This window comes from Dipteris shenzhenensis, chromosome 24 (genome assembly GCF_047967505.1).
Source record: "Dipteris shenzhenensis isolate YYH24624 ecotype China chromosome 24, Dip_SZ_1.0, whole genome shotgun sequence".
In the NCBI taxonomy this organism is placed as follows: domain Eukaryota; kingdom Viridiplantae; phylum Streptophyta; class Polypodiopsida; order Gleicheniales; family Dipteridaceae; genus Dipteris; species Dipteris shenzhenensis.
The window spans coordinates 6,273,260-6,285,582 of record NC_141619.1 but is presented as its reverse complement, the minus strand read 5'-3'; the positions used below and the strand labels follow the sequence as shown (position 1 = coordinate 6,285,582).

Below are 12,323 nucleotides of genomic sequence, written 5' to 3'. Positions count from 1 at the left end.
CTCCAATGTAAGTGCATCATCCATTTCCACTATCTCAGAAACATATTGAAGAAATTCAGTCCTCGCATCAGTCATTTGATTTGATGGGGAACCAGGAGCAGAGAACAATTTCTGAAAATAATTTTGGCATTCATCTTGGAGATCAGAGAAAGAGTGCGTCCAAGAGCCATCTAGCTTCCTTACCCTTAGACATGAGTTTTTCTTTCGAGTAGCATGCAAGCCACACACTTTTTTTTTTTTTTTTGGTAAATCCATGATTATATTATCAGCAAAATTTACATGAGGGTCTCAAAAAAGCAGAGAGCCTCAACAGGAAATCAAAAGCAAAGAAAAACTATTTCCAGGCATGACTGAGGAAGATCTCCTTGATGGCAAGCATCATAGATAGATTGCCGTAGGGAGAGTCTGAAATATTCATAAGATTGCAAGAACGGATTCCCAAAATATCGCATGTTGTGATCCTGCCATATGGTCCAAAAAGCCCAATATCTGACCCAGTTCAAAAATAAAGAGTAATGGACCAGGGTTGCAGGAAGTCTGCCAAAAAGCCAAAAATGTTTCCCAAAAGGAGAGTTAGGGAAACGAAGGCGAAGCGACATGGAAATTTTGCATAGGAAGGTCTTAGTGCTGGAACACATCCAAAACAAATGAGGCACCGTTTCGGAAGGGGCCATGCATCGAAGACAAGAAGCAGATGCAATCCTTCGTTGAGCCAGAGTGACCCCCACGGATAAGGTTCCTGTAAGACAACGCCATAGGAAAAGCTTTTGCTTGAGAGGCAATTTGCTTCTCCATAAATTGCGGAGACTCTTTCGCCACCAAGCAAGTGATTTTGCCATATGCCAAAGAGAATTAGCATGTAAGTGAATCCATGGTGACGGCTGGAGGAAAGAGTATGTCGTGCTAACCGTTAGGTTAGGAAGAGTAACAGGACGAGAATTTGAGCCCACCGGGTGTAACTGCCAATCATATAATCGGTCCCTGTTAGATAAAGGAGGGATGGGAAGAAAAGGCTGCAGTAATTCAGCAATTTTTCCCCAAATAAACCTGTGATGCATGGCTAGTGGATAAGAAGCCATGGCTTGAGGGAAGGAAAGCATGTGACCAGTAGCATCAACAACGTCATTTATGCACCTGATCCCCAATTTGCTGAGATTATATGCCCGAATCGGCTCTTGGAGGGCCAATGGAGGATCAAAAACAGCACTCCAATAAATACTTTCTTGCCGAAGGGAATTGGCATGAGATAAAACGGATGGAAGCATGCAGGCCACACACACACACACACACACACACACATATATATAGATCTTGTTTAGCACAATTGTAAGTACTAATGTTAGAAGCCTCAGTTATTCCATAATCCATAAAAAACTTAAGCGTGCTGTCAAGCTATCACCAGACATGTCACTCCATGGTCGGAGGCCTGTAAACAACACTGATAGAACAGGTAAAACAATGGTTGCATTTTTTATTTGGGACTTACATGAGCGATGACGATAACTCCCGAAGGACATGCACATAGACTCTATAGTTATACAACTACTAATATTATCCTATGCTGACGCCAGCATTTTCCAATCTTAAAGTTCATATATTGACAATCAAAATCAAGGCACAGATCTGTCACTTTAAGAAGGATCGAGCAAAATGCACAACATTGCAAATGCAACTAATCATTTACTTCTCTAAACATGTTTAGGACTACAGATATTCTGCAAAACAGCATACCTCAAATTCAACGGGAGTGGTTGTTTTCTGTGAAGAATCCATTAAGTCGCACTGTTTCACGAGTAAATTTAGTGTGAAAATGGGATACCACTGTGCAGTTAAAATACCATAAAATTTTCAACAGTGCTCAAAACACTTTCCTTCACACAAGGACATCAGGACATAGAAGGAAGCATTCACAAACCTGAATGTATGGAAAATAAATATCTTTTAGCAAGCATCTAATTTGATGCTCCCTCCAAATTTTTCTCTTCAATTTTGACAGTTCAACCTGCAAATATAACCAATTCTATGAGATGACAGGTAATGCTCATATCCATAAATAGCTTTCTGGCCTCCCTAAATAACCCAAAAACAGGATCACACCAATAAACCAGAGCAATAGTTTTTCTGTTGAAAGATATCTAAAATATAGTAAAAAAGAACGGCTGCTGCAGTGGCACAATTCATAGGTGTGAAGGCCAAAGCAACTTTAGGAGGAAGACACAGTATTTAATCCTTACATTTCACTATCCCTTGACATGTAGTTCAAAGGAATCTGAAGAAACAGCTCATGAAAATATACACGTGTCAAACAAGCACACCTTTCCTCTGTAGGTTCAATAAAAAATTTGCAAACATTTTTAAGGCAGAAAGTCACTCCAGTAGGCCCCCCAAATTCCTTCAAGTGAAGGGTGAGGAAATCAAGTATAAGCTTGAGCCCAGGCCCAGGCTGCCAATCATCTCCCACCCCAGATCCGACATAAATACTAGCTCTTCTCCTACAGAAATGATGTTAAAGCCCTGTGTAGGTCTAACAAATTCAGGGTAGGGCTTCCTAGTTGGAATATTGAGCTCCAACTGCTTGCATACGGTTGTTAGGACAAATTGTTTGGGACTAACAATAACTACCCAAGTGATGCAATAGTGTTTGTCAATGGATCAACTATAAAATAACAAATCTTGCATCCTTAGTGACTTTCACATCTTCTGTGTTCTCTCCATCTGCATTTGCATCAGTAGTGCCTTCAGCACCTCTATGTATTCTTCATCTATGGTTACATCAGTAGCAACTTCACCACTGTGGTCTCCTCTAGGGATCCTTGCCTCATCCATGGTCTCTCAACCATATGTCCCCATGGCTCCCATACGTACTTCATTCAATCACGAGGCCCTTCAACTTTTGCAATTGCTTCAGGCCCTTGAGTGGGTAGACGTGTTAAGTATGTACGAAACCTGCAAGAGCAAGCTTAAGGCGGGAATATAATCATGTAGACGGTGCTGACGATCCAACCCTTCTATCACATGAGATGTATTGAGTGTCAGTGTGCATATTAATCTGACTGCAGCAAAAGTCATCTAGCACTTGTATAGGCCGATTATCACGAGGAGAAGTGGCAACCTTCTTCTCACATGGAGTGGTGGAGGCAGCAGAGCGTGGGTTTTCTCTCCTTTTGGGTGAAATACTTGAGGCAAAGCGTCCGGCTCATAGCATGGAGCGGTGAGCAACAGTAACTTCTTTCAGGCTGTTGGTTTTCTTCTCCTTGGACAGAATTGTGAATAGCTAGCAGTGGGTTTAAAGCGGAATAGTAACATCAATTATTGGACACGATGAACAAGAAAGTCTGAGCAATAGGCAACCAAGGTCAGCCAATAGGGAATTCATCAAGTGTGTGATCAAGTGTGTGAAGACCTTGATGAAGCAGTATTGAAGGCTAAGATTTAAGAACTGGAGGAATATAGCCAGCCACATGAAGAAGTGTCCAAGCACGTGTCTACCACTTTTTAAAGAAAGATAAGCTGGAGTCGTTCCCCTAGCCCATGATCATCTTCAAAAGAATTACCTAGAAAGCATCATAGATACCGATAGAGGGGTAGAGGTAAAACACCAAAAGAAGATTCCCTAGTCCCAGTTCACCTTCATCAAGCACCAACTCATCTCCATCATCATCCTCTTCATGTGCGTCTTCACACCAAAGAATAAGTAGAAGAAATAAGAATCGTTCCAAGATCACAAGCAAGAAGTTTACTAAAGGAGGTAAATCCATCCAATTTATAGCTATGATGGAACTTATGGCCCTACAAATAAGCATTCCAATTCATGCAACAATCTAGACTTTGGCAGGAACCAAGTTAAGGACTGTGAGTCTGCATCTCACAGGCACAACCAGTGCTTGGTGGAGGCACATCTAGTAGATGGCTCTGCTCCTAAGAATTGAAAGTTCATGAAGTTATTTTATGAGCAAGTTTCTTCTGACAAAAGTTTCTTCAAGAATTTCAAATTCCTTGGGAAAGCTTATGCACGGAACCAGCAATCGAGATCTATAATTAAAAAATCTGGGATGCATACTTACACATCACCCCATTTCAACAAGTTTTGGAGAGGGTAAATGAATATCAAATGTATATGGGATAACTCCCAATACAACACGTGGCACTCCTATAAAACTCACACGAGGGCTCAATAGAACGTACCAAAACTAATTCAACTTGACTCCATTTTCTAACACTTATGAGCAAAGATATGCACGTGAATGTTGAGAATATTTAAACCCCCATGCATCTTTGGCAAACAGAGACGTTGCACCGAAAGCAATCTCAAGCTTTTTCGGCCATGTTTAGAACGCTAAAATGTTTCCATAATGGCTGACATAAAGCATGTAAGAGCTCCTTTGCCAAACATGATCAAAGGCAGGTAAAATTGAATGTACGCCGCCAAAATAGATTGGACTATCCTTAGGCAAACATGCAACACCCAAGTTGCCAATTTCTAGTATTTAAGTTTTTTCTTCAATTTTGCAAGTACCCAGTCAGTTTGTTGATGGTAATCAAGTAATCCTTCAGCCCAAAGGATAACCAAGATGTCGAACTAACTGAGTAGGCGGAACAATTTCCCCCCGCCATAAAAGATTGTGCCAGTCTTTAGAATGCAATGGTAAGAGCTTGGACTTCTTAAAATTCACATGTTCTCAGTGTTCTTTGGAGTAAAAAAAGAACCATCAACATATGCTTGAGTAAGCATAGTGCGACTTCCATGAATTTCCAATCCATGCAACATGCATGTAGCCACAATATGATCCATGTATTGAAGCATTGGATGTGTGGCTATTGCATACAACACCGCACTAAGTGGACATCCCTTGCGAACCAAACAACCGAGAGTCCAACTATCAGAATTATGCCCAAAGAAAATACGAGCAACTTTACTGTCATTATACAACCAGTAAATAACATGCTGCATTTGAGAAGAAGTACCTTAGACTTTGATGATGTGTCTTGACCTCAAAATTGACCCCAAGGAGATAATGTTTCTATATAATCAAAGCATAAATAACAGCCTATAGTTCCATTGTACTTTCACTTGTCAAATTAATCAAGCCTCAAGCCTCTTTGGTTATGTAAGTACTTTCCTTTGGTTGTTCATTTCTTTCTAGCATTTCAGTTCCTTTTGCTTTCCATTTTCATTTCATTATGATTACTATCTAGCCTAGCCTAGCATGCCTCCTATCTAGTTTCATTAATAAGGGCAAAATGATGCTGCAATTTATGCAAGGAGATCAACCTTGGGCTGCCATGATGCGCTATTTGCTTTTGCAAATCACCACTTTTGCTTTTGGTTATTAGATCAAAGGCTGCCCTTTGGTCTCCAAAATATTATTTGATTGGCCACTTGAGCCTCAGGATAGGCTTAAAGATTAGACTCTTCATTCCCCGAGGTCATCAGCCCGCCCTTTGAGGCTATCTCACATTCCGGTACCTTCCTTGTATAAAGTTTTGCTGGCCCTACCTTGGGTTTCCGATAAGGCAAATCAACTCCGGCGCATGAATCGCTCGGCAAAGTCATAGAGGAAGAGATTGTGGAGCTTTGGAAATCCAAAGTTGCTCTTTGACAACAAGTTTTTTTGCAGCCAGTGATGCTGGGGGTTTTTCCCGTCTGGGCAGCTCTTGGCATGCATACATATTGCTCCGGCTTTTTGTCACAGATTTTTGGCTCCACAGGAATATGTGCCTCATCTCTTTTGGCACTGTCCACACACTCGTGGCATTGTCCACAGACTCGTGATTTATTGGGTCTTCTTCGGCAACATTTGAGAGCTAGATTTCCTACCACTACCTTTGAGAAGCATTTCTGGCTTTTTGAGATTCAGTCATGCAGACAAGGATTTGAGTTGTTCTTCATTTGGGTTCATTACTGGGCACTTTGGACTCTATGGAAGGTTAGAAATCATAGAGTCTTTGGTGAACCTATTTTTTTCACTTTCTCTTTTTTAAGTCGCTCTCTGCAGCAATCTTTCTTCGACTGTCTACAAACTCATTACATAGACTATAATGTATATACTTGTCATATAGTGAGATCTTCTACTAATGTACTTTTGAGCTCCTCATTCAGGGGAAGCTACTATGTAATATAAAGCATCAAAATCTTCATTTTAAAAAAAAGTATGTATAGTGTATGTCCATATACTGGCTAGAGTGCAAGCAAGGTGAACTTGAGTCCCATCCAAAACTCCTGCTAGCTTTGGAAGAAGAAGCAGTGTAAATTCATTCCAATGTTACGTGTTCTAGGATGTCTAGTATGGTTTCCTCCAAAACTTGACGACAATTGCCTTACGACAGAGAATAAAGAGAGATTAATTTTGATACAGGGTGGTTCTCATTTAAATCCCGTGTGGAGTCAATTCTGACTCTCTTTCTAAACCTTATCCTCTATGTGATCGTTTAAATTTTGTCGTTTAAACTAATTTCCAGTTTCTTGGCTATTTTAGTGTGGTGTCAATTATGACTCTCTTTCTAAACCTTATCCTCTATGTGATGGTTTAGATTTTGTCGTTAAACTAATTTCCAGTTTATTGGCTATTTTATTTCAAGTTTATTGACCATTAATTTAAGTAGTTTGATAAAGCGTTCACTAGAAACCATGATTCCACAAAGCATGCCTCTAACAGATACATATCAGGGCAGCTTTTGTATATTCATGTGTGTGTAATGTACAAGGGTAGCACAAGGATATCTTAGTGCATAAGGCCGAATCACCTCAAAACCCTTAAGGTGGTATCTAGGGTCTTATAACTCTTAACTCATCGCACAAGGATCTCTTAGTGCAAAAACCCAAAAATACCCTGGACATTTGAGGATGGATAGAACATCAAAATATAGTATGAATATCCTTGGAAAACATGACTGGTTTGGAAGAAAAAGTAATCTTCAAACCAGTAACCAACTCTATCGAAGCCTAAAATTTATTCTTCAACAACAAAAGAAACTAAGTCAAAATTTTGTTGAACAACAATGTTGGGTACCAGATCTAAGTATATCGACAGTCACCTTTGTAAAAGATCCATGTGGTGATTTTCTGGTCTCTTCAGCTGTTGGCTCCCTGTACTCACCCGGAGTCTACATAAATTTTCAAGCATCAATAAGACAGCCAACGTGAAACCTTATTGGAACAAATTATACTTTATAAAATGTTTTCTCAACATCATGAGATAAGCTCATGCTGAAGTTACACAACAAAGAGGCAGTATTAAAAATGAGAAAGATAGTCGAGTGGAATTCTACTACTATGTCATGCCCAATGTATTCTTTTAAAGGGAAATTTGAGGCAATTTGCACAGTATAACCGTCTATGCATATAATATAAGTTTAAAAAAGGTCGCTGGCTAAGAATGACAGAACTTTCAGACTTGGAGCTTCGATTATGGAAAGAAATAGAACAAACACTCCTAAAAAACGGATGCATACACTAATTGCACAGTTTGTTTCATCTGCAGCATGTATACCTTCCATGTTCTCTCGGTTTTACAACGCTCCATCAATTTATCTTTTTCTAAAGTCAAAGTCACGACCTTCTTGGAGGATTTTGTCTTTGAAGAAACCACTGCAACACTGCAATTTTCTAAGACTTAGATCATGATTTGGCTCACCAAATCTTTCTTTTTCTTCTTGACAATAGATGTCATCCACGTATCAACATTTCAAGCATTCAAACCAACTGATAAAGGAACAGTTACAACAAAGCTTCCCAAGGTATAAGGTTTAATGTAAGACACAGAAATTTTAGAGACTCCAATGCAAACAAATCTGGCATCACCCAAACTTTGGAAACAAGACACACCTCCTTGCTTCAGTAAAATCTATATTCAGCCATAGCCCACAGCAGACCTAACATAAGTTCATAGTCATAGCAATCTTATTCTGATGGAAATTCAGTCCCTTCACTTCTTTCTGTACCAGAAAGAAGCAGCTTCTGGACCTACTGGTTGGCCAGCCAACAAGCTCTATCATGTTATCAAGCTTTCTTTTGTAAAAGGAGAATTGGTTCTGAGGTGTAGTCTCTCTTTTCTTGACAGGGCTAGTGTAAAGGATTGTGGTCAAAGCTGATTCTTTGAAAATTGAAATTTTAGAATATGACCCAAAAATGCAAGATTGCTGTAGACAAAAAACTACATGCAGATATGTAAAGAAACCTCCTGATTTTTCTTCTCAATTTGAGGGTTTGTTCTCTCCTGCCATTTGTGTCCCTCGTTTCTAGTTGTCCATAATGGCAATATCTAGCAAGACGATGTGCACCCTATAAGGCTCTATCTTATGTTTGTATCCTTCATTTTGTCATCCACTTTGTCACATTCATCCAAGAGCAGCAAAGCTCCAATCTAGGCACGTCCTAAGCCCTAGGGTAAATCTACCTACAAAACATGGAAAACAAGTGAAAGAAGAGAAAATAGAAAAAGAAGACTAAAAATGAGGTGCCAAAAGGAAACATCCCCTTAAATACAAGGCATGGATACTCTCCTAAGGCCCCATATGTGGGATAACTGCTCTCATACTGTTTGGAACTCTTCCACAACCCCCTAAACATTAAACCCTTTTGCAGTTTCCCATACAGTAAGCCATTCACTGTCTTGGTGTATGCAAAACAACAAGATGACAAAGTGGGTCTCCCTCTACATGGCATAGTGCAATTTAACTATGTGATTTCCCAACTTCAATCATGCAACAAGCATATTATTGTCACCCATTGCATAGGATATATATTTTAATACAGACACGTGCATCATTAAGAGAAACCTTGCCGTCCTATACAATTGCCAAGAGACATTTACAGAGTCATGATACCACAATGAAACAGTCAAACAACACCTCTCATAAAATTATAGTGCTTTTGAGAACATAATAGGCGGTGGCACAACGACTTTTCTCCCAATCATCTACCTACCAGCACAAACTCCCAGCAGGTATTTATCGTATTCTCTTTTTTCGTTTTCAGCTGCAAGGCCCCCCAAACCTAGATGGATCTGGATGTCACATCTCACATTTATAAAACCTATCCTTTGATGCACCATTTGACCCCTTCTCGGGGTCCACACTTGCCCCTAGGCCTCTTTACACAATTTGGTGCACCAAGGCCTTTGGCCTTAGATCCATCTAGTCTATGTCATTCACCCTCACCAATGACCTTGGCATTAAAACTTTTTGACCATATAAATAAACACATACAATGCAAATGTTGCATGTTAGGAAATGGAGTCAAGTTGAGTCACTTTTGGTTTGTTCTAGTGAGTCCTAGTGTGAGTTCTAGTCTAGTGTGTCCTATGGATGCCACGTGTCGCATTGGGAATTATCCCATATGCATTGGTATTCATATGTGTGTGTGCTCTATATAAGAAACTATACTAGTCTAGTGTCAAATCAAGTATCAAGCCTACAAGCTCTTTGGTCTACATGTGAGTACTCTCATTTTGTTCAGTGCTCTTGCTATATCATTTCCATTTCATTATGTCTCTCTTTGAGTATTATTATCTCTCTCCCTAGCCTACCCCCTCTTCCTCCCTCTCCACCATCCACCTTCATGTGGTATCAGGGTCTCCTTTCCTACCTTTTCCTTCTCCATGCTCAATCTAGAGGATGAGGGAAGCCCACAAATGGAAGTCGTCCTCTCCTCCATGATTGAGCTCCCTTCCATTCCTTTCTCCCCATCTTATTCTCTTCTCCTACCTTAGCCTGACCTTCAGAAGCTATGGAGCTTAGCATAATTGAAGCCTCTGACACGTAATTTTTTTGGGGATTTTTCAAAATTGATGTAATTTCATTACTATTTTGTACATTCATTTGGGCATTTTGCCTCCTTTGGGCATAATTGCTTAAATTTGAGGCTCTACTTTGATCTTGGTGACTCGCATCGCAACATTTTGAGAGTCATCATGTGATTGCTCCTTGCAGCTGCTCCCATGGCCGACATCCGCATATCATTCGGGGCATTCTCACCATATTCTTTACCGACATACTTCTTCAGATCAGGAAGTGCACTCTTACGTGTAGCAATTACTTGGGGTCATTTACGGGTTCTCTACCCTTGCTATGCATAAAAACAAATGAAATATATTTGTATTTTCTATGATTGGGGTCAATAAAGATTCTCTACCTTGAGTAGTCCCTCTAAAATGAATGTTTGAGGAGTCAAAAAGTTTCTCAGCCTTGGATAGTCCTCCTAAAATTTATATTTATCGTGTGTGGCTCCATGTCCCTCACTAGTCCCTGGAGCCAGGAGAGGGATGTCCTATGGGAGCCATGTATTGGCTTTAATAGGTCTATTTATCAAGCCTGACATGTGAGTTCCAGGGTGTTGGTGCATTGATCTCCTAGACTTCTGAGTTGGTCATGCATCCATGCATGATGAGCGTTTGAGCCATGCTAGGTGAGCCTCTAAGTCTATACCATGCTCATTAGCCTCTGAGCCATGCTCACTTGTCTCTGAGTTAGCATGGGAGCCATGTCTAGTTCTAGACCGTCATTGCACAATTCGATAACCGTCATTGTCATGTTCTGTTCTTGGTTCCATTCCAATAGTCACTCACCTTTCCTCCATGGGGGATGTTCCGAAATGGAGTCGAGTTAGTTTTGCTTTGTTCTAGTGAGTTCTAGTCTAGTGTGTCCTATGGATGCAACGTGTCACATTGGGATATACCCGTATGCATTGGTGTTCATTTGTGTGTGTGCTCTATATAAGAGCTATACTTCTCTAGTGTCAAATCAAGTATCAAGCCTACAAGCTCTTTGGTCTACATGTGAGTACTCTCATTTTGTTCATTGCTCTTGCTATTTCATTTCCATTTCATTATGTCTCTCTTTGAGTATCATTATCTCTCTCCCTAGCCTACCCTCTCTCTCTCTTTCCCTCTCCAGCATGCACCTTCACTTCAGGCATCAGTGTCCTCGATGATGAAATCTAGGAATGCTCTCCATATCTGGTACATGGATTCCCAAGTCGCTTCCGATAGAGATAAACCATGCCATGCAGCCAGCACCATGGGTATCTTCCGATTGCGTACTTGCATTGTTCCTCGGTCCAAGATTCTTGTTGGTTGGCACCTTGCATTATCCTCTATTCCTACAACAAAACAATAGCTTCAATTATTGTGGCATCTGGGTGGAAAAACGATTTTAAAATGAGAAACATGAAATTCTCGGTAAATCCTCGGTGCACCTTACAACCCCGTGGTAACTCCAGCCTTCAGGCTACTTTGCCTATTCATAGTAGAATTAACAATGACCCAAAATATCGGGGTGATAACTTAGCACACTCCCCTGCAATCAGACACTTGGAGCATGAATGAATCATGAGAAAACCTTTTCTCCTTCCTTAAACAATCTGAAAGATCTATTTTCATCAGCATACATCTCAGCTCTATCCATAGCTTGGAAATTGACTCTCACAAGCGCTAGCATCTCCCGCATCTGAACAACTTCGTAAAAAATCAGAGGAAGAGACCGAAGATAAATCGAACTACCACTAGGAGTCCTCTTGTGTTTTGTGTGCTTGGGACTTAAAGATCTATTCCTCGGTGCCGTACTTCTCCCCATACGCCGGGATCCATGGCATCTCCGGATGAACCTGCTGAAGAAGTAGGAGCTATAAGAACACCTTTTAGATTTATTGGGGGAAGTAACAGACGCTTGGCAGACTTCGTCGCGGGACCTGCCTTCTAAAATCATGGATTCCTTTCAAGAATTAGTACTCCTAAATCCTGGCCTTGACAAAACCTTCCTTGAGATCATCACTTGGTCCCTCAAGTCCCTTCTTGCTGGGCAGCCTAGTGTTTGAACTTCCGTGTTATCCTGATCCTGCCATCATAACAGCTGTTCTGAATTTCGAATTTGACCTTGGACAGCCAAAGCACAACCTATTCTCACACCTAGATGGGTCAAATCACTACCCACAAAGTTGGCATTCAGCTAGCTCAAGGGCCTAACTTTACTGGCTGCACAAAATTAGTATAAAAGCATATTTGAAACTGTACCAAGGGTTCTCTCCCCTACAGAAACAAGGCTCGTTGCACCCTATCTCTGTCTGCCGGCTCTTCTGGACTTTGATTGCTTGTTGTAGGATGTTCTCACCCTGAAATCGCCACCACCAGGGAAAGTGGTGATCCTCAGCTCTGATACCACTAGAATAAGCCCAAAAACCCTAAAGTACAGCACTTCCTAGTAAAATGCAGCCAAAGTCCTAAATTCGCAGCAGATAAACACAGTTCACACCAGCCTTGAACAATTCGCTGGCAGAATAACACTAGAGAAGAATTCGAATTTCAGAGATCATAGGGAAAACATGAATT

At 40.7% G+C, this 12,323-nt stretch overlaps 1 protein-coding gene across 1 annotated transcript in view; it reads right to left on the bottom strand.

Annotated features, from left to right (window-relative positions):
• The window catches only part of GMI1 (gamma-irradiation and mitomycin c induced 1), a 309,165-nt gene that overhangs the window by 283,547 nt on the left and 13,295 nt on the right, over positions 1-12,323 (bottom strand). The window contains exons 10-13 of the mRNA XM_087395876.1: positions 7,491-7,596; positions 7,036-7,104; positions 1,916-2,002; positions 1,732-1,782 (exon numbers count right to left, since the gene is read on the bottom strand). Of these exons, the coding sequence (XP_087252002.1) occupies positions 1,732-1,782; positions 1,916-2,002; positions 7,036-7,104; positions 7,491-7,596 (313 nt within the window). The remainder of the gene's footprint in view (positions 1-1,731; positions 1,783-1,915; positions 2,003-7,035; positions 7,105-7,490; positions 7,597-12,323) is intronic.